This window comes from Hipposideros armiger, unplaced genomic scaffold, assembly GCF_001890085.2.
Source record: "Hipposideros armiger isolate ML-2016 unplaced genomic scaffold, ASM189008v1 scaffold_285, whole genome shotgun sequence".
NCBI classification, from domain to species: domain Eukaryota; kingdom Metazoa; phylum Chordata; class Mammalia; order Chiroptera; family Hipposideridae; genus Hipposideros; species Hipposideros armiger.
Window position 1 is genome coordinate 44516 of NW_017731635.1, and position 21498 is coordinate 66013.

Sequence of the window (21498 nt, forward strand, 5' to 3'; positions counted from 1 at the left end):
CACCTGCCACAAAACAGCTTAGACATTGTCCGTCATGAGTGGAGATGTTCACTGACTTGTGATTTCTACTCCGGGGTCTGCTTTGGTTTCACTGGACCACCCACCTGTATGTCCCAGCTTGGAGTCTGATATAACTGACAACATATTTCAGCCTTATTCCCCCTGGATATTTATGAGACAGGATCCTGGGCCACCCCCCCCACCCCACCCCCCCCACTTTGCAATCCAGCTCTGTTCATCATTGGGCTCCTAACTATTCAAACGGATAAGTGAGTCCCTCTTCCTCCCTGCCCCCAGGGGATCAATTAGTGAATCTGCTCAATAATCAGATTCGACCAACCTGACTGAAAGTGGATTTTTCAACACGTTTAACCCTCAAACATATATGGCTTTAAAATATGGAAACGCTGCTCATCAAAGGAGAAATGAGCATGTGATTTTTCATAGGAAAAGCGCCCAGCGTGAACCCTGATCAAGGTGAATGTCATTTGTGAGACTGAGTTCAGCAAATAAATAGTGAGTTAGGGAGGCCTGGTGGGGGGTGGCACAGGAGGCTCCTCACCCTTGTTAATAAGAGTTCCGGGGTGGGGGAAAAGGCTGCCTGAAATTCAGACAGAGGTTTACAGACAGACTTTCTGAACATAACTGGCCTTTGTCATTTTGTATCTTTATGGGCGCCTTTTCTAACAGGAAAGAGAACTCCCCAAATGAACAATCAAAAACGCTGCTGTTTAGTGGACGGGCTGATGTAGAGGGTTTTCATTGCAGTGTCATCTGCCCAGACAAAGGAAACCCTCAGACTCGGATTTCAGTTCCATGCTTTCCCGTTTTACTAAGTGATACACTCTAGGAGTGGCTGACCCCCTGTGACCCATAGCAAAGAATTAGAAGCTTCTAAATTCCAACGGATGAAGGAACAGTGTCCTTCTGAGACTGAAGGACTCAGAGGGTTCACAGATCCACCATTAGATATAAAAAGACAAACAGATTAACTTTTCCACAAAGGGCATATTCTGTCAATTTATTATAGAATGCAGTTAAAAAAAATATGCTGAGGCTGGCCTCTCCAGTTTAAAAGCACTTAACTAGGAACACTCTAAGAGCTATGCAATGGTCTCTCCCACACGGTTCCGCCCCCCACCAAGTACTTGTAAACAGGGTTTAGAGAACATTCAGTCAATTCCTTGATAAGAACAACCAAACCTATTTGCTTCTTAAAACCATCTTCCAAATTTCCAAAGCATGCATTGTTCCTGGGCATTAGGTATTTCAAAATGACAAACGTTGTTATGGTATTTTAAGGCCAAAATATAATACCTATTTACCAGACATACACATTACAACCAGAAAAAATTTCAAACGTTAACCTAGTGTAACAATTCCATCAGGAATTAATGGGGGAAGGCACTGCATCTCTCTGATATCACCACACATCTACTATCCACTTCACATGCTTTGAATTCAAGGCCTGCTGAACATTTTAATGGCGTTTTCTACAACATACGATTCACAGGTAGGTTAACACAGCTTACACTAGTCTTCCACTGCCGTATTTTTCACCCAGGTGCACAACAGGTATGAATAGATGCTATCAGCTTTATTTACAAGTTTATCTTGATATTTTAGTGGGGTAGAAAAAAAAATCAACTATCTTAATCAACAATTCCCAGGAAAGGTTTTTGGCTATGACTCATCATAAACCACCAGGTGAAAGAACTAAATGAAACCAATGTCCAACCCCAAACACCCAAACTAAAATGTCTCACCCACTAAAAGTTGGCAGTGGAACTGCTATTCTCTGAATTTTATAAGCGAAACCCTACATGGGAATTTCAGAATGAGTTCGCTTGGAAAAGCACAGGTTTCATGTTGCACCGGATACGATGCGGAATGAATGATTCTGGGTAGAATTCCACACGTGAGTGCTGCTGCAAAGAGCCGTAAACCTGGAAAGGCGCTACAGTTTCCAGATGCTTTTCCTATCTTCCCACAAGATGTAAAACAAGGGCGTAACTCTATGTACGAACGAAGGTTAGTTTTGAAAATCAGTAATATACATGCACAAACATTAGAACATGAGGGAGGAAAAAAATGAAGCACTACAATTTCAACATTGCATTGTTGATGTTCTCACAAGCTTTCTGCACCAGACACGTCGTGGCTTCACGTGGTGCCTCTTCCCACCAGAAGTGAGAGTCCACCTACCCTGGAAGGCTGGTTATAATCAGAAGGCTCCCCCAGACCCATTGATCAACCTGCCCTTGGCAAAAACAGAACCTACCAGAAAAAAAACAAAAAACAAACAAGTACAAAACACTATTGTTATCGGTTTTCTCAAGACCTTCCCTAATGTCCTTGTGTGAACATCCCAAACTCAGTGATTGGCCCAGGACATTCCGAGGGACCACGAACACTGACTGATGTGCAATATTAGAACCAGGAAGCAAACCCCGATTCTCTTCTGAGCAACGTGAACTGGAATTTCCACCACTGCGATCACGGCTGCCACTTCAAAGTCGTGACCGGCCACGTTCACAGTAAAAGATTTATCCCCGTTAGTATCATCTGGAATACTTCTTCATCCAGGTGCCAGTTCAGCTTAAGTGGATGGGCGTGTACTCCGGTCTTCTGGTCTGGATGATTTTGGGTTTGGGTCTCTTCATCTTTTCCATCTCATCTTCCTCCTCGTTCTCCTGATCGCTCTCACACACGTGGACCACCACGCTGGGAGTGGTGTCAGTGGCTGCGTGTAACTCATACTTTTCCCCTGGGGAAAGAAAAGAATGGCAGAGTAAGTCTGGCAGGAGCCCGAGAGGGGCAGAAAGCAAGAGTAAATGGAAAAGCAGGGAGGGGTCCGCTGGGCCGAGCTTCTGTGGACATTCAGTGGGGACCGAGGGACACAGCCAGACACACGCGGTGGCTCGATCCATTTTTGACTACAGCATCCTTTTCCATGTAACAACTACTAACCCCCTGGACCCAGGAGAGTCTGTTGCCTTATGGCAGCCTGAGTTTTACCAGGTTCAGTCAAGTTCAGCCCACTCTGGTCCAACAAGAGCAGGGTGAGCTTTCTGCAACTGAAAAGTGGTTGCAATGCTCCGTGCTGCTGGTCTGGCTACAGGAGGAGCCTGCATCCTTGGAGCTGAGAGAGGCTGTGGAGCCAGCGGCCAACGCTTGGGGCGTCAGCCTGGCACTCAGTACCCGGTGCGTGGGGGCAGGTCCTTTGCCTCCCTGTGCACCTTAGTCTTCAATTCTGTAAAATGCGGTGATAAAGGCATCGGCCTGATGGAGCACGAATGAATGCAAGCAAAGTGCTCATCCCCTGGCACACAGTACACAGGCCCGTCAGTGCCACCTAGTTTTATCACCTTTAAAAACAGAGCCTCGCTCGTTACTGGTGGAATGCTGGGAGCAGGAGAAAAGCTAAGGCTCTTAAAGGGGACAGGAGGGTTTGCTTCAGCTTGCTCCACCCCTGGCGGGACCCGCGTGGGTTTCCCACCGAGTTCTGTGCCCTCTTCCCGAACCGCATTCCGACTGGAAGGAGCGGTGAGCAGAGCCCCCACCTCCAGCTGCTCTGGGTAGGAAGCAGGAAGGTACGTTTACCCCTTTAAAAAAAAAAAAAGTGATTGCCTTCTCTATCACACAGGTGAAACCGGGATGTTATTGTAACTGTGTTTGAAAAGGTGAAAGAGCCTCAGCTGCCTGGCGAGGGGGGGGGGGAGAGTTATGGGGAGGGTCAGGCAGATCACTCCAACGCTAGTCAGGATGCTCTGCCTACTGCTGTCCACCTACTGCTACCTACCTATCAGTCACAATCCAGAAAGCTTGGGTGTAGGACCAGATTTGCAAAATCCTTGCAATCTCGTCGGCTGCAAAGCACAGCCAAAATATGAAATATTATTCAAACTCATTGTTTAGTAAATAAGGGAAAATTGACTTTGTGATGTCTGGTTTTGAAAAAGGCTTCTCAAATAAGCCTCTGCAAAGGAGTGGTCGATCCCAGAATGTGAAGGAATTTCTGTAGCAGCGCCTCTCGCCTCTGGAGCACTTTTGACTCTTCTCCCCAGTCCAGACCCCACTTTCTCCCTTTTCTAATGCCCACGGGACCCCAGCCCTTGGCCTGGCTGGTGCACCTCGGTCAGGGTCTGCCAGAAGGGCGCATCGTTCCTCAGACTGGCCGTTTCCACCTTGACCTTCATGCCACGATTAGCAGTAAGTAATGTGATTCTTGCTTTCTGCCACAGAGGACATTTCCGTCGGGGTGATGTTTTCAGAAATGTAATCTTTTCAATATGAAACTGCTGATGGTCCAAGAAAACCAAACCCTCTGCCCAAAGGAACATCAGATTGCTGGTCAAGGAGAAACAAGGAGCGGATGGTCTCAGCATTTATTCTATTTGCTGCTAAGATAGGGTAAGCGTGGGGCTCCAACCGCTTCACCCCGTCACCCCGCACACCTGACTGCTCACCCAAACCCTCTATCGGACAGGACAGGGACCACAACATTCTATTGTTTCTAAAAACCATAACCTGAGCACTGCCTGCGGGCCAGGCACTGAGGCGAGAGATTTTTACAGGAAGACCTCACGCACTGCTCAGAACTCCACAGGGTAATTAAAATCCGTTTGACAGAGGAGCCTGAGGCCAGAGTGCTCACAGCTGGGGTCCCTTCAGAGGCCTGGAACCTCTTCTTTCTCTGACGAGCTCGGCAGGGGGGCGCCCTGTCGGTCCCAGAGGGGGCATGCGCAGCCAGCCGAGCTCTTCCCTGTGATCTATGGTTCTCCGTTCCCTCGAACATTCAAAAGGGCAAGTGAAAATCAGATCAGTGGACGGCTTACCGTCACTAAAAATGAACATTTTTAAAAGGGGGGGAGGGTGTCAGTTTTCCCTTTCCAAAGTACAATTGTTCATCCCCACGTGGAGTGACAGGACCAGCGGTCTCGAGCCACCCACGCAGACTGTGCTCAGTAAGTGAGGGGGATGGAGTCACGTGAAGCCGGCTGGGAGGGGTCACGGTGTTTGGTCCCACGACCCAATACAGTCCCTCTTGTAGACCTCCCTAAGGAATGAGGTCAGAGGCAGGCACACACGCTCCCGGCACGAGTTACACGGATACAGGACGTGAAATAGAGACAATTCACAACACACGCTTGCATCAGTGACACTAGAGCTGACGGGCAACTGCGATGCCACTGTTCCCTGATTCCGGGGAGCGTCTGCGTCCTCCGCCTTCAGCACAATCTCTCCGCGTTTCCGGGCCCCTCCCCACCTGAGAGCTCTGCTTACCTGGCCCTAGCTTGGAGATAGCATATAAAAGATCATAATTTATGACGGGAGTAGCGTCTTCCACTTGTTTCCAACCAACCGGTGGAGAGGCGGGAGGAGAGATCAGAAACTGCTTGTCTGGATTTGGGGGGGCCAGGTGTGAGCTCCCTATGTGCAGAGTCTGAGGAGAGAAATGAAAGGAATACCAGCAGGTGATTCATGAGGGAAGACCTGAGCAATGTGACAGCACTTAATGACAGGTCGCGGAAGGCAGGCGTGAAAGGTCAAATCCACGTCAGGCCAGCAGAAGGGACGCAGTTCAAGGATGCATCATAAATGGTCTATAAGGGGAGGGTGAAGGGGTGTTTGAACTCTGGTTATGGTGCAAACATGATTATAGCCCCCTCCCAGGACTGGGGCGCACAGGCACAGGGATGGCAAGCAATTGTTCTTGACCTAGACTGACAGAAAATTAACAGAGATGGGTTTTGTATAAACGGAGAAAATAAAGGCACTGTCGTCCAGGTCAGAAGGGACCTAGAACTCTCCCAGCCCCTCGTATCAGAGGCAAAACTGAAGCTCCAAAAGACTAAGTAACAGCTCCAAGGCGATTTTTTTTTAGGGAGGTAAAGCAAGGACGGGGACCCAGGACTCCCGCCCGCCACGCTCGCAGGCTTCCCATCCAGGGACAGCCCCCCCAATTCCCTCCCTCTGGGGCTCTGAATCAGACGCCAAAAGTGAGGAAGGAAAAAACATTCACCTTCCAGGAGTTAAAACAAAAATAATAAGGAAAAATAACCTATGATCCTACAATAGTTTTGGCTTAAAAGCTATACCAGTGATTACAGGGCTGTCCAGAAAGATCTTACATCAAAATCTTACCAGTTTGGGTTTTCTTTGTATTTTAACATCCCCCCACCCCCCCAAATTTTCACAATGCATTTACTTTAATAATCATAACAAGTCGTGGAGGAACTAAACAATTATTTACATGGAACCCCACCAAATGCAGAGGAGGGGTTCATAACCAAGGAGCCAAGGTCAAAGCCTGCGCCTCGCGCCACCACTAGGGGGCAGGGCAGGGCGTCCCAGCTCTAATTTTCACTTGAAGGGCCGGCAAGTGTGCCTTCTCCCAGTCAGGTAGCCTCCCTAAGGAGTCTCCCACACTGGCCTGGGGGACTCTGAGCCCCAATAGCTCCGAAGGGAGTTTGCTTTAACCAGGGAGCAGCTTCTGAGACGCTCCTTCTCCTTCCCTGCCAACCTGTTAGAACGTTGTTACATCAGCAAATGGAACTTTGTGAGCTGCCTTGAAGGTGGGTCACCTGTTATGGAACGTGGGGAGCTGGTAGGCTGGTGAGCAGGAGAAAAAAGCAAACCCACTCACAGCCCCCCACCCCCAGCCCTGTAGTGCCCTGGGGCCAGGACCCCTGCTACCAGGAGGATCTCTGATCCGTTGCCACCTGACTGATTAACCCATTTTTTCCTTTCAAGCAGGTCCTGGCAGCCCACTGCTGATGTGCATGGCCACCCTGCAGACTACCAGTTGTCCCCTGATGGAGCAGGCTGCTAAGAACCTGCACAGAGTGGGGAACCACTTTGGTCTGCTCTCCGTAGGAAAGCAGTCACTAGCGGGGACCCTCCAGCAAATTCATGGAAACCTATGGCACAAATCTTAGGGGTCCAGAGTGACCACGCCCACCCACTGCACTCTACAACCTACCTGAATGAACAGAGAAGGCATTCTTTCTCCCATTAGTACTCAACCCAGGAAGGCCAGGCAGGGGTCATTTCTGAGGTCACTTTCAACTACACCCTGATGCTTTCTTAAAATAGGTCAGACATTGACATTTTAGAGTACAAATTGTGCCTTTCTCAGGATGACTTCCTGGAGTTTTAAATCAATGTATAACATCATTGTATAAGCTACTTTTGAAAAAGGTGGGAGGGACAGGGGAGAAGCATGCATATCAATGAGCACAACTCACCTGAGCAAAATATAATTTCATCTCCTTTCCAAGAAATTCGGTCTTATGGAGCTGGAGTCTGGCATCTGCAGCAGATAACGGGTTGCTGAAGTTTATTCTGACACGTTTGAAGCTCTTAAAATACTGAAAGGTGATATCCTTGTCATATGTCCTAAAAAGGGATTCAAATTTGGCCTGAAAAACAAAAATAAAAGGAGATAAAAATTACCTGTATATGGCCCTTGACTAGATGACTTCACTACATTTCTTATTGAGGAAGTGAATCAATTATTAATGATTTCAAGAACATTTAAGTTCCTAAGAAGACAGAACCAGCCTTCCCCCTCTGAGGAGGTTCTGCTTTTTTTCCTTTTATTTCCTAAGACAGATGATTTTCTAAGAAAGGAAGAATGTGTGATTGACTAAATTCATTTAATGAGCAGAACAACTACCCGTACTTAAACACTTACTACAGTCACAGAAACATTCTTTTTAAAGTAGGACTAGCAGTTCCAAGGAGGCGCCCTTTCGACACTTGTCACCCCTCTGGCCTGACAGTTCCTATGTCCCTGGACCTTCCTCAGTCCAGTGAACTCTGTTCCCACCCCTCAGCTTAGGACGTTGCCCTGTACATCAAACGTTTCTTTAGGGCTTAAAAGCACTGGAGCTAATTTGAGAAAACCATTTGTATTGAAATTGGAAAACAATGGAGTTAACAAAAAGCCTCACATTTCTTAATGTAAAGGAAGGGGTTTTTAAAAAAATTCTCACTGTTGTTCTGCCACTCAATCTGTTGCTTTTCTACTCTCTAAAATAATACTGGTTTAAAACATGGACTGCAAACAGACACATCTCTGCACGCTGGCTTTAATCTATGTACAGATCTAGCTGGGGTGTTACAGGGACTAGTGAAAACTGGGAAACAGCATGAGTGAGCTCTTGGAACTGAAATGTCCGAGTTCAATGATTACATGCTGAGGTTCAGGAAAGAGCGCCTCAGCCTCCTGGGAAAGCTCTGAGGGGAGCCCTCCCAGGCTGGGTCCTGGGCTGGGGTGCCACCTGGAGGTGTTGGTGGGAAGGGGGACACTGGGAGGCCACTGCAGTCCCTCGGGATTCCGGCGAGGGAGATAATGGGCAGTCAGACTTGGAGGAACGTTGCCTGGGCTTTTAGTGGCTGTTTTCTGGCGGAGGAGGGTGGGTGGGTCAGCGTGCCCTCTACACAGGCAAGGGGTGCAGAAGAGGACGCAGGGCCCAGAGTATCCTGGAAACCTATGGAAAGCACAGTGTTTCTCAAAGGGGAGAAGGGATTCCGAATAAGAGAGAAGAAGACCTTCAAGACTATTCAATGCTACAAAGCAGGGGCGGAATGGGCCTCCTGGTATGTGTTCCGCATGCCAGGATGGTGGGCAGGTGTGGCGTCCCAGCCGCCGCGGTGTCTCCACCCAGACGGGTTGCTAAGGGGGCGTGGGACAACTCACAAGCCTTCTCTCTTGGAATCCCCTGGCTTTTCCTTAGGTTATGGAAATCTCTGTGATTTGAGGGCTTTTGCAGAGGCAAAGAATGAGAAAGAATACAAAGCAGGCGCTTCACGTCTCTGGCTGCCCGTGGCTTTTTTCTCCACCTCTCGGGAGCGTGGGCAAGTTTCTGGCATAACGGTGCCTGCGTAAATTTGGAATTTCGCATGACCTCACCAATAGGCATTGTGACCAACTGTGTAGTTTTGAAGTTATGATTCATAATTTAGGAGAGGTGACTTTGAGGAATATTTTTAGACCACAAGTCAGGGCTCAGAACCAGAACACAAGAGAATATACGTTATCTTAAATCTATATTGCTATTATACCATTCTTTTGTATGTTCTGATAACTGATAGCTAGTAATTGTAGTTGTTGAATGGCATCTCTACTTAAATAAATTAGTGGTTTTACTCACATAAGGCTGATATTAAATACATGTACTTTTAAGCACAGGATGTGCTCTAATATCTGGTTCAAAAACTACAGCCTGGGCTGGCAAGCTTGGTATGCGATTGTGGAGTTAAATTTGATTTAAAAAAAAAAAAGAAGAAGAAGAAACCTCCACCTATCCCAATGTGACTTTGAGTATAAAGCATGTAACACAAACACCAACCCCCCAACAGAACATACAGATTCAGTCATATACGATATTGTTAAAGATCAATTAGACAGCTAAGTAGGTACCGATGAAAATCTTATATCTTAATCAAATGAAGACAAAAAGCATAGCAACAAAAATTACTAATTGTATTAATTACCATCGGTGAGAGCTGCTTCCCAGGAGGTACACTTATTCTACACTTAAGTTATTTCTCCAGTTTTATTATTTGCTATGGCTGCATTTTCTCCAGCTAGAGAAATCTGGAAACTTGGGGACAGGCCCTTGTAATTACTGCAAACATATGTTTACTTTTACAGTATTTATTTCCTAAGATAAAATCCAATTATTCTGAACACTAGATGTCAAAGTGAAACACTCTATTTACTGTCAGAAAAGACCTCATTCTAAAAAGTTTACCAGAATGTAAAACACAGAATGCCAAAAGTCTGCCTTACTAGTTGGTCAAGGGACCTGGATGTTTTCAAACATTGAGAGCTTTAAAAATCCCTTACCAGTTAATCCCTCAGGAGACAGCTTTTGATTTTTAAGGCTCAAAGTATTGGGGATTTATTTCAAAACCCCCAAACCCACAAGAGAGCCACATACTACCCCCCTCAAATATTTCAGATAACAGTCCCAATTAACATAATGCTTTGAAAACTCTCAAAAGTCACATTATATTAGAAGCCTTACCCTGGTTTCACTTTCGCTGAAGATATCATCACTGTTTGCCACACAGGCAATCAAGGAGCTAAAACTGTAGTTAAAGTTTCTGAAGTGCATCTTGCTTTCTTACAGTGAAAGCGCTAGATACAGACTCACGCAGTCAAGCCCCGAGTGAAGTTCCTTTACAAGAGGCTGGAGGTTCTTTCTGGAGCCAAGGCTTATAAAGCACCGAGGTCCAGCCCCCTGGGAAAAAAAACACAGCTTCCAGCGCGTCCTGTTTGGACAGCAAATTCCTGAGTCAAGTCCTGCATGCTTGCAGGCAGACAGGGGCAGAGTGTAAGTTTCTACTGGAAAGAGGTGACGTCAACACCTTAGTCATTTTCCCTATGCTAATTAACTTTGCTCGGGGAGGATGGAAAAAACTGCCGAGGTTTGCTTTGCAGCTGCTTTATCAACCCTTCTTGCAGCATAGTTTCCACTGGTAGTAATTCCATTCAGCCACTCAGACACCATGCTCCTGGGCTGAATGGGACGACCCTTCTTAAGATGGAAAATGTTACAAAAGAAAAAAGGAGGAAGATTTGCGGCAGTAAACAGTAATTAGCCTCCAGGGAACTTTCAAGGCTTTGGTCAACCTGGAAACCAAAGTCTTGGCACATTGTCTGATCCCTGTTATTTCCTGAAAAACAAGCAAAGTTTCATATTGGGGTATTAGGAGAAAACACTTGAAATTTGTCTTGGTCAATGAACTCTGTTTTTAAAGAAAAAAGGGGAATTCATTTTGAAATCCGGCTTTTTCCCCCCAATCACAATGTCCTAATTTCCACTTGTATTCCACAGTCAAGGTAAGAGATCCTCAAGCAATGCCAGGGTTTTTTATTGGAAAACTTTATTATTATAATTTGAGAAATAGGAATATGCAACCTTTTGATCATTTCTAACAGCTCCTGAATTCAGAGAAAGCTACAAAAACATTTTAGAGAATCTAGTGTCTGAAGCTGAGAAAAGAAACATTAAGAGGTCATCTGGCTTTGCGACTCATAGACTGAAAGTTTTTTTTTTTGTTTTTTAGTAGGAAAAGAAGAAGTGGAAAGAATGTACAGTTCAGCTGGCTTTTTTTTCAGGTAAGATGTCTGGTCTGGAGAAATATCCTGAAACAGGCTGGATGCCCATTCTTTCAAAAGGCTGCAAGTCTTTGAACTTCTAAGCACTTTACCGGTTTAGATCCCTATGGAAGTCTGGGTCCTAGGCCCTCCCTCCCAATTCCATTATCACCTAAAAGCACTCAAGTTATTTATAAAGGCATTCTCTAGTCTAGAGACACATAGGGACACCTCCTAAGTTTCCAAAAGTTAAATGAAACCCTACCATTCACATTTAAAGATCAACTTCAAAGAACCATTAAAGTCAGCCAATAATAAAAAGAATATATGCAACAGGAAAAAACAAACCAGACCATTAATCCCTCCAAAAAAAAGGAAAAGCAAACTCTTCTTGGATGAGTGAACGTTGCTTAATTTCAGAGCATGGTGCCTTATTGCCAACTGTAGTTATGTAAGAAACCAGTTATGGTGTTTGCTTTGCCAAATTTCCCATAACTGCCTACCTGAAAATATCTAAATGCATATATGCTAAAAAAAAAAAAAAAGGTTGGAACATGAGCAATACAATATGCATCAAAACACCAAGGGCAAATGGCATGATGGCTGGTGCTTGGCGATGGGCGTGTGTGCTTGGATATGCTGTGTTCGTTTTCCGTGCCGAGGCTGCAGTAGCGTGTCCTCAGGGCACATGCAGACTGCGGTGGTGGTGCTGCTGGTGGTGGTGTGGGTGTGGGAGGTGTTGGCGGAGGCTAAGGGGAAAGGGAGGAGGAGGTAAGGGACACAGAACTACATTCCACTGTAGAGGGGCTGGGGACCTCTCTCTGAAGTGTCCTCCCTCCTCGGCTCCAACCCCTTGCCCGCCTTTTCTTTCTCTTGGAGTTCACTTTGGCAAACAGAGTTGAAAGGTGATCAGAGGAAGCTAATGTCACTGTCTTCTTTGGTAAAAAATCATGACATGAAGCTCCAGTGCAGTGGTGGGGGCAAACCTGGAACATTTCTGTTCCTCTGAGAAAACAGTGCTGCGCTCACCCAAATTTGCAATGTTGGTTTCATATTCATCCCATTACAGGGATGAAAAGAGAAAAAGAATAGTGAGGTGTTTGAAGATTGTTCAACTGTCTCTGCTCATAGAAATAAATGATTGATCTTTCACTAGGCTGCCCAAAAAAGTCTAACAAGGCATGTTCTGTACCTGCCTTTGATCTGATTTTAAACTCCACCTGAATCAAATTTCGTGAACTTGAGTGCTTCCATTTTTACATCAGGGAAAGGGGCTCAAAATGGCGGGCAACTGTAGGAAACCTGGGTCGAATGCTGTCTGGCAAAAATCACCAGGCTCCCAGGGTGCCAGGGCCCTGCAGCAGGAGAGAGGGCACCTCGCGGCCACCAGCGCAGGCTTCCTCAGCCACAGTTTGAGACGTGGAGAGCACATTTGAGTGTTCAGAGTGCGTCGGGCTGAGTAGCGTAGCTCCTTCACGGTGCTCCAACGCCCTAGCCTGCCAAGGGCACAGACCCCGTCCCTGTACCCCGAGGTAACGCTGCTCGAAACTCATCTCAGTTTCCCTTCAGCTTCCAGCCTGACAGGTTTTGTTAGGAACGTCTGCTCTTTGGCGCCATGTCTATTACACATGAACTTGGATTTCTAAACTTTCTACGCAAAAGAATTCACTTTGCAAATAGCGATCTTTCCCCACGTAGAGTAAACATGGACCCAAAAACAAGTATTAAAAAAACTGAATTTCAAAATAAACAAATCGGACTACATCAAACTAAAAAGCTTCTGCACAGCGAAGGAAACCATCATCAGAATGAAAAGACGTCCTACTGGATGGGAGAAGATATCTGCAAATGACACATCGAATTAGGGATTAATATCCAAAATGCATCACGAACCTATCCAATGCGACAACAAAAACCAAACAACTTGATTAAAAATGGAAAGAGGATGTGAGTAAACATTTTTTTTCTGAAGAAGATATACAGATGTGCAAAGAGGCACATGGACAGATATTCAAAATCACTAATTATTAGGGAAATGCAAATCAAAACCACAATGAGATATCCCCTCACACCTGTTAGACGGGCTATTATCAAAAAGACAAGCAATAACAGGCGTTGGGGGATGTGGGACCCTTGTATGCTGTTGGTGGGAACGTAAATTGGTGCAGCCACTGTGGAAAACAGTATGGAGGTTCCTTAAGAATAGAATTACCATATGATCCAGCAATTCCACTTCTTAAGTATTTATCCAAAGAACACAGAAACACTAATTTGAAATGATATATGCCTCTGATGTTCACTGAAGCAGTATTTACAATAGCCAAGACATGGAAACAACCTGTGTCCATCAATGGATGACTGGATAATGAAGATGTGGTAAGTATATACAATGGAATACTACCCAATCAGAAAAGAGAATGAAATTTTACCATCTGAGACAACATGGATGTACCTTGAGAGTATAATGCTAAGTGAAATAAGTCAGAAGGAGAAAGACACATACCATATAATTTCACTCATAGGTGGAATCTAAAACAAACCCAAGCCAATTTCATAGATGTAGAGAACAGATGGGTGGTTACCAGAGGGGAAGGGGGATGGAGGAGTGGGTGAAGGGGGTCCATTGTATGGTGCTGGATGGTAACTAGATCTTTGGGGGTGATCACTTTGTAGTGAATACAGATGTTGAATTCTATTGTTGTACACCTGAAACTTATATAATAATAATAAAAATAACAACAGCAACAAAAAGTCCAAACTAACCTATAGTGACCAAAAGCAAATCAGTAATTACCTGGAGCCAGGGTTGGATAGAGGGAGGGATGGCCTGTAAAGCAACAGTAAAAATCTTTTGGGGATGGTGAAAAGCTTGTCTTGATTATAAGTGGAGATTTCACAGGAGTATACAGCTGTCAAAACTAAATTGTACACTTTAAGTTTATGAAATTTATTTTACATGCATCATTCCCCAATAAAGTTGGTTAAATAAAAAATCTTTCCTCCTTGTGTATACTTTGTGGTCTGGGAGACAAGTGCATTCTTGCTTCTTGTCTGCTAGATGGATGGGAATGATTTGAAGGAAGCAGAGCCAACTGCAGTGTGTCATTAGAACTCTTGAAAAGCATACTAAAAATTGCACTCAGGATAGTAAGACTGAAACCAGAAATGAAAGGAGGAATGAAATGCTTTAGTCAACCGAAAGCTTTAGATGCTTTGCGTGTCTTCCCTTCGCATCATAAAAGTCTTAAGTGAATCTCTTTAACCTGCATTTGCTTCCTCTGGCTCCAAGCAGTTCGTGCATATTTTCATTAAGACGTTTCTATTTTCAGCGAGGAAAAACTGAGGTTTATGTTGAATTCCATCATTCCCATTACAGCATTCCTAAAGCATTGTTAGGATGACCTCAGCATGCCCATTTAGAAACCCCAAGGACGTTACAGTTTCGCCAAGAATGTGCCGCCGGGGAAACTTTCTACCAAATAACCAGACAGGGAAACTGAGTTTTGACTTTGTTGTGCAAACCAAAGCAGAGTGAAGAATGAGGAAATTTGCAAAATATCCCCTAGTTAGGAAAAGGACCCGCCTGATGGAGATAAAAGTTGTCAGTGCGTTTATCTGGAATGTTAATGAAACTTGCCTTTCAGTGGAGTTTTTAGCTTCTGAGATAATGGAATAGCTTTATTATTATACCATAGTCGTAGCCCCTTCCGCCTGTAATGTGGAGCATTGTTCCCTGAACCGAAGCTGCTGTTCAAAAGAAAACCACGGGGGCTCTTTCTCTCACTCATCTTCATCATTTCTCTGTCTAAAAGCTGTGATTAACTGTGGAGAGTGCTCTTGTAAATGGGGTGAGCAGCAAATTCAGAGTTTCGGTGAGGGCTGAACAATGTGACACAGCTGAAGTGCCTGGAACACAATCGGTGGTCGATGTGCGTCAGTTGCATTTCTGTTTCCCGCTTCACTGATGAAGATACTGAGGTTCAGAGGGGGACACTGCTCAGGGAAGCCAGGTCTCATCCTGGTCTTCCATGCTTGTAACAGGGACCTATGGCCGTGACCTTTGGTATTGTAGCTTAATTTATTCTTTCATCCAAACATTGTTCTAGGCGTTAGAGCTTCAAACTGAACAAAACAGACCAAACTCCTGCTCTCATGGAGCTTACATTCTCAATGGAGAGAAAAGAAAAAGGAAGGAAACTATAGAAATGGGTAAAACAGACAGTATGTTTAGATAATCATAAGTGCCGGGAATAAGGCAGAGAGGAGCAATAGGAACGGTTGGGAAAGGAGACGTTGGAAGACCCGTCAGGTGAGAGATCCCTGAGCGATGACAGGTGTATCAGACCTGATGGGATTCGGGGAGTGAACCAGTGGGTGCTGGGGGACAGGCCCAGGGAACAGAAGGGACAAAGGCCTGAAGGCAGGAAGACCCTGGCAGGCTGAGGGTGGCCGCAGAGGAGGGACACAGAGAAAGTGGCTGGGAACGAGTCTATGAGACTTGAGCTACTGGAAGGACTCTGGCTTGGATCCTGACTGAGGTGGGAGCCATCAGCAGGTGTTGAGCAGAGGAGGGACAGGACATGACTTCCCTGACACAGAGCCACTCCAGTGTCTGGGCTCAGAACGAGCAAAGGGACGGGGACCGGAGGAAGCAAGGTGCCCAAGGAGGCATGCGGCCTCCACGTGGAGCCCCCGGCTTCCAGGCACGCCTTCAGCTGTGTCCGCTTTCCTCACCTCCTCAGCCGGCTCCCCTTAGCTCTTCTCTACCCGTCAAACTCCTATTCATCCTTTAAAGCCCATCACAAACGCCACTTCTCCAGGAGGCACCCTGCCAACTAAATGTTCTCTCCTTCCTTTAACCTTGGTGACCCCTAGGCTCTCACCACAGTCGGCCTGGTATCCCTGTCATGTTCATGCTTGGAGATCTCCCTACCAGCTGCTCCCTCTGCTGCTGCTGCCTGGAGATGCGGATAAATGTGTGTGAAGTTCAAAGACTGCACTGGGAGGGCCCATCTGAGGCAGGCAAAAGGGCCAGAATTTCCAAGGCATCAAAGGGCCATGGCCATTTGTGTCCCTGAATGAAGGGCGGCTGTGTCTTTGGTTTGAGAAAGGCAGTACCACCCCTACTTGTGTCAGTAGGTGCTGCAGCACTGGAAAAGCACAGGTTGGCTCAGTGGGTGCTGGCCACATTCCCGGGTGTGCTTTCTCTGTCCTTGCTGTGGGGGCTCGCAGGACGCCCGGGCACGGGACTGCCCCATCAGCGCCAGACTCTGAGGCCCCGCCCTACAGGACGTCACGGAGGCTTGTGATTCCTCCTGTGGGTCTACTGCAGGGGCCTTGGCAATTCTTTGATGTGTGGGCAGAACGTATTCAACTTAATTTATGTTCACCTTGTCTTTTTTAAATGCCTGTTTTTATGGTGTGTTTTATAAGGTGCCCAGTGTAGAGTACGAATGGCGTAGAATTTACAAATAATATGCTTTTACTGTCAGATTTACTCAAAAATCTTTTATCGGTGAGGACCCTGATCAAAAATGTTTGGAGATCATTTGTCTAAGCAGAAGTGTCATTAAATTCCCAACCTTCTTTAGCTTCTTCATAACCGTCAAATGTAAGAAAGAGAACAGGAAACTATTCTTCTTTTTGATCTCTAGAGGAATTTCCATTTTTGTTCACTTTTAAGGGTGATCAGGGAATAGGCTCAGGGAGGCCAGGTTTGAGCTCAGGAATTTATTGCTTTTAGCATTGCTTTATTACTGATAAAATCTGCTTGGCCACAGGGTGGGGCCTCCATTTCAAAGAAAATGTCACACAAAGCAGATAACCTTTTTCTCTGATGGGCTTCGAGGGTTTTAGGCAGAACCCTCCAGAGAAAACAGGCAACTGCTGGTTCTCCCAGAATGGAAGATGACAGCTAAGAACCGCAAATCTGAAATGAAAAAAACTATCTTAAATGAAAGTCACCTTTTCATTTAATAAGCATTAACCTGCATTTGTAGGCCAACACAGAAGAAATGATATTAATGCTAAGCTTCAGCCTGGCATGGTTCTCATATTTTGAAAAAAAAAAAGGAAAAGCCTAAAATAGCATTTGCTACTTTGTGTGGATTAGTACAAGACAGTGTACAAATAATACGCATTTCTGGGATAACACAGAACTTTCAATTACTTAAATAAAAAATATGGTTGACTTATTGATGGCTGGTGCCGAAAAGGATGGATGCAATGGTGAAAATGCTAAACATGTATTTTGTCAATATGGCAAATGTGTCCTGTTAAAGCTTATAGTGGAAATAAAGAAAAATTGCAATCATTAGAGAAAAACAAAAAAAAAAAAAAAGGAAGGAAGGAAAGAAGAAGTGAGATAAAATAAAATGAAATAAAATTACAAAAGGATTGGGGAAAAAAAAGGAGGAAGAGTGTGTTCAGAGTTATACCTTAAAAGAGAGGTCACAGTTCCTACAAGATTTCATCTTGTTTGTTAAATTCCATGTGCCCTGGAAATCCCATTAACGCTTATTTCCTTATTACCTCAGTCTTTCCTTAGTACATAAAGATTAACCACTGCTCTGTAACTTCTTGGAAACACACCCCTTGCTGGTGCTTAAAATGGAGAAATGGCCATAGGCAAATCAAAACGATACTTAATGACTTGGAGACCAGCAGCTGTGGGCTAAGGGAGGTAGCACATATTTAGAGATGACTGGGCCAGAGCAACCCTAATTAATCCTTCCTTATTTGCTCTTTGTAGTCTATTCCTCTTCAGACCCACCTTATTTTAATTAGTGATTTTAGTGCTTGCTTTGATGGCATTCTCAGGCAGAGGCACAATCCTGCAGTGATGGAAACCTGGGCAAGAACAGTTGTACAGGACCGGGCCGGTGATGGTTGGTTACTCGCTCATCCGTCACCAGCACCTGCCTGCTCAGCGTTCATTCCAGCACTAAACAGCTTTCACAACCCTAGACTGATTCATTCCCATCAAGTAAATTTCTTTACATTCAAAGCTTGCCAGCGTTCATGCTGATGGATGAGCCTTCTTCCTTATTTGTCATATTTCATACTCATCTTAGAAGAAGTGACACAACTAGACCCTGGCCAGGATGTGTGCTGCTGTGGGGCCTAGAGGCCAGATCTCATTCTGGTAGGGTCTCCCAGGGAACCTGGGGATGAAATGAAGGCCCTGTAGATACCCGAGGATGACTGGCTAAATTTAAGTAGAAGACGAAAAAGTGAGAAGGTCATGGAGGAAAGGAAAAAGAATGGGGCAAAACTGAAACCCGTGAATCTTTAATACCAGGTATAAACACATTTGTCGATAACTTGGCTATGCAGAATTTGTATCCACACCCAATTAAAAAACCCAGGAGTCAGCTCAGAACTCGTTTTTCGACAAGTTCAGAAGAGTGTGCTATGCCTTCTTATGGACTGTTCCCATTCAGGGCCGTTCCTTGGTCTTTAGTTGAGAAGTTACCACCAGGGCCATAGCATACACTTTCTAATATACACTGCCTTCTTTACTGATTATTTAAAAGTCTGATAAGTCCCATGCGAAGTATTCCTGTCATCTCCATGAAGGTAAGTAACAGTGATTCAAAACATACTTTAAAAAAAAAAGGAACTAGAACCACGAAACCAACAAGATCCCGCCACAACTTGGATATTGACACTCACTATCAAAAAAGAGAACGCTTGTGCCAACTTTGTTCATAGGGAAAATGTGGGCACTCGTGTCACATGACTAAGCTTGGGCACACTTCTTTGCAGTGGAACGTCTGAGGCGTAAGAGCTGCCCTCTTGCCAGCAGGTCCAGAATGGTCAGGTGAGTGCCCTGGCTGTAAACTGGTAGCTCCCCAACATTAAAAAAAATTAGTTGTCAATTCTGAAAAACTGAGTTCACATAGAAGTCGAATTTCTGGCTTCTTATGGGGAAAAGAAAGGAAGATATGGCAATTCGGGGCTCAGAGGCCCACGTGGCTTGGGCTGAACCTGTGGCCAAACACGTACTCTCCAAACACCAATGGCCCCATCCTTCCTGAACCCAAAGGCATTCGAGTTCTGGCCTCTGTCTTGATTTAGTAAGTCATCAAAAATAGGTGAGGCACCTGCTGTGAGCCAGGCACAGTGAGAGGTAGGGGTACACACATAGCAGCTCACCCATCCATCCCCGTGGTCCAAAAGATGCTATGTCAGATAACCTTCTTCCGATAATATATTTAGAGACCATGTCCCTTGCTCCCAACACAGGAATTCTTCAGTTTTTTTTTTTTTTTGTGGTCCCTTCACTGGTCCCAATTTCCACGGGTAATTCCTGGGTGCTCACAGGATATTCTCTCCCACTCCTGAAATTATACTGTAATGTGAGTGAACGGTGCAGACATTACTCTAGGGATGACCTAGATTCTTCTCAAACGTTTATGAGTCACAGTTGGTTTCTTCAGCAATAGTTAGTAAAACGTGGTTGGGCCACGCTACGGAGGCGGACCGTATGGCAGAGAATCCGAAGCTTAACACAGAGATTTCTACAGAACAGGCTTACAATGAATGGCTTTGACATGACGAGCACTGGAAGACGCCGTGGGAAACATGATCTGAAAGTAGCCTGAGAGCTAGGGATTTTCAGGGACCATTTTGAGAAGATAGCATTTTAAATTGCTCTTGTAAAAATCTAGGATAGTCTGATCACTCTTATGTTGACGTAACTGTCTGGAATATCGTGCCTGGCAGCATCCTTTTAAGAAACCCTCCTGGTGAGTTTGGGCCACCCTGGGCTCTTTCATGCTGAGGGAGGTCATGCTGACACTACTGCCCTCTGTAGAGGTGAAATTATGTGGCACATACAGTGACCAACTGCTGGTGTCTGCTGAGACTGCCCCATCCCCCACCGCCTCCAACTAATCAATAAGTCCGGCAGGCACTGCTGCTTCCAGACTGTGCTCAGATCTTGTGCAGGGGCGTAAGTAGGGTGTGCTCTGGGATAGCACCCAGGGGAGGAGGGAGAAGGAGAGGGGATGGAGGGGTGCAGGGAGCAAATGGGACTGAGCAGAAGGAGAGTGGAGCTACGATGTGGTCCCCATGGAAGCCCCCCGGCCCTGCGGGGAGTTCTGAAGATGGGACGACCCTAGTGAGTACACAAGCACTGGGCCTGGATGTGCCCACATCAGTCAGCTGTGGGACCAGCGGCCACCTTGAGAACGGGGATGGGAGAGCTTAGGAAGGTGGCTGTCCTCAGCCGAAGTCACCTGCAAAGGGGGCGACTGCCAAAGGCAGCTGGGAGGCAAATCCTTTATTCCTGAAGGGACCTGGGGTGTGTCACACTATCCACCAACCAGTCAATCAGCAGTCAACCGACCAGACCCAAGTTTGAAGATTTGTACCCCAAATTAACCACCTGAAATTTCTCCCAGATATGACAGGCTTTGAAGTGGACACCACGAAAAAACTACTGATTCCACTCCAGGTCGGAGCTCATCTGGCCATGTGAGGGACTTCAAAGGGAATGCGGTAAAATAAGTACTCAACTCAACAGCTTAAACTTTTAGTATAAGCCAGGTCAACTCAAACCCTGAGTACTGACCCAACACTTACACTTCTAGGAGTTTTTTGAAGGAAATCCTCGTGGAGGTGGGCAAAGAGTTAGAGGCAAATACATTCTCTGTGCTGCTGCTTATGCAACTAACACACTAATAACAACCTAAACATCCAGTCAGTGACCAGCTAATAAATACAGTGAAGCCATTCAAAAGACTGTAGAACCACTCACACTCAGGAGGTAAAAAGTATCCAACGACATAAAAAGATGTTCACGTCTTGCTGTTAAGATAAAAAAGGTTACAAAGCAATGTTTGTTGTCATGGCTCCATTTGGGTGAAAAGGGAAAATATGCATGGTAGTATTAAAGATAGCAACGTTCTACCTGTTTTGCTTATTTGGGTTTCTAGAATTTTCACAATGAACATTTCTTCCTTTTACAATAACAGAAATGCTTTTCTCTTTCCCCTCCCCCCACTATGTTATATATCCATGGCCACAAAAACCATAGTTAACGGACACTGCTGCTAACTAGCCACACAAGGTTAAAGGTTAGTTGAGAGGACACTTACTCCCTTTTTGCACGGTGGTCTGGTCTCATGGACTTTGATTTCTTTGCACTATATTTGTTCTGCATGGTCCCCAAACCTGGTGTTCTTAGCCCATGAATATATTGGAGTGCCAACTGTTGAAAGAATTCCATTTCTTACCTTTCTTACCTAATGCCTTTAAAAACAAGGATTTCACCAGAAAACATTTATTTTGCTTTTCTGCGATAATCTCCCCTGTCAACAGTCTTTATCTGGTGAAATGCCCAACTACTTAGCTGTGTTGAACGAGCCATTCTCGCT

The 21498-nt window shown here is 45.4% G+C and overlaps 1 protein-coding gene across 2 annotated transcripts in view; it reads right to left on the bottom strand.

The window, feature by feature from the left end:
• Positions 1–806: 806 nt before the first annotated feature.
• RCAN1 (regulator of calcineurin 1) overlaps positions 807–21498 on the bottom strand; it is an 88410-nt gene continuing 67718 nt past the window's right edge. The window contains exons 1-4 of one of the 2 annotated variants that reach the window (XM_019658636.1): positions 10041–10327; positions 7251–7424; positions 5287–5446; positions 807–2767 (exon numbers count right to left, since the gene is read on the bottom strand). In XM_019658636.1, coding sequence (XP_019514181.1) covers positions 2595–2767; positions 5287–5446; positions 7251–7424; positions 10041–10130 — 597 coding nt within the window. In that variant the 5' untranslated portion in view covers positions 10131–10327 and the 3' untranslated portion in view covers positions 807–2594. Of the gene's footprint in view, positions 2768–5286; positions 5447–7250; positions 7425–10040; positions 10328–21498 lie in introns of those variants that run through there. The other variant, XM_019658635.1, reaches the window with a different exon arrangement.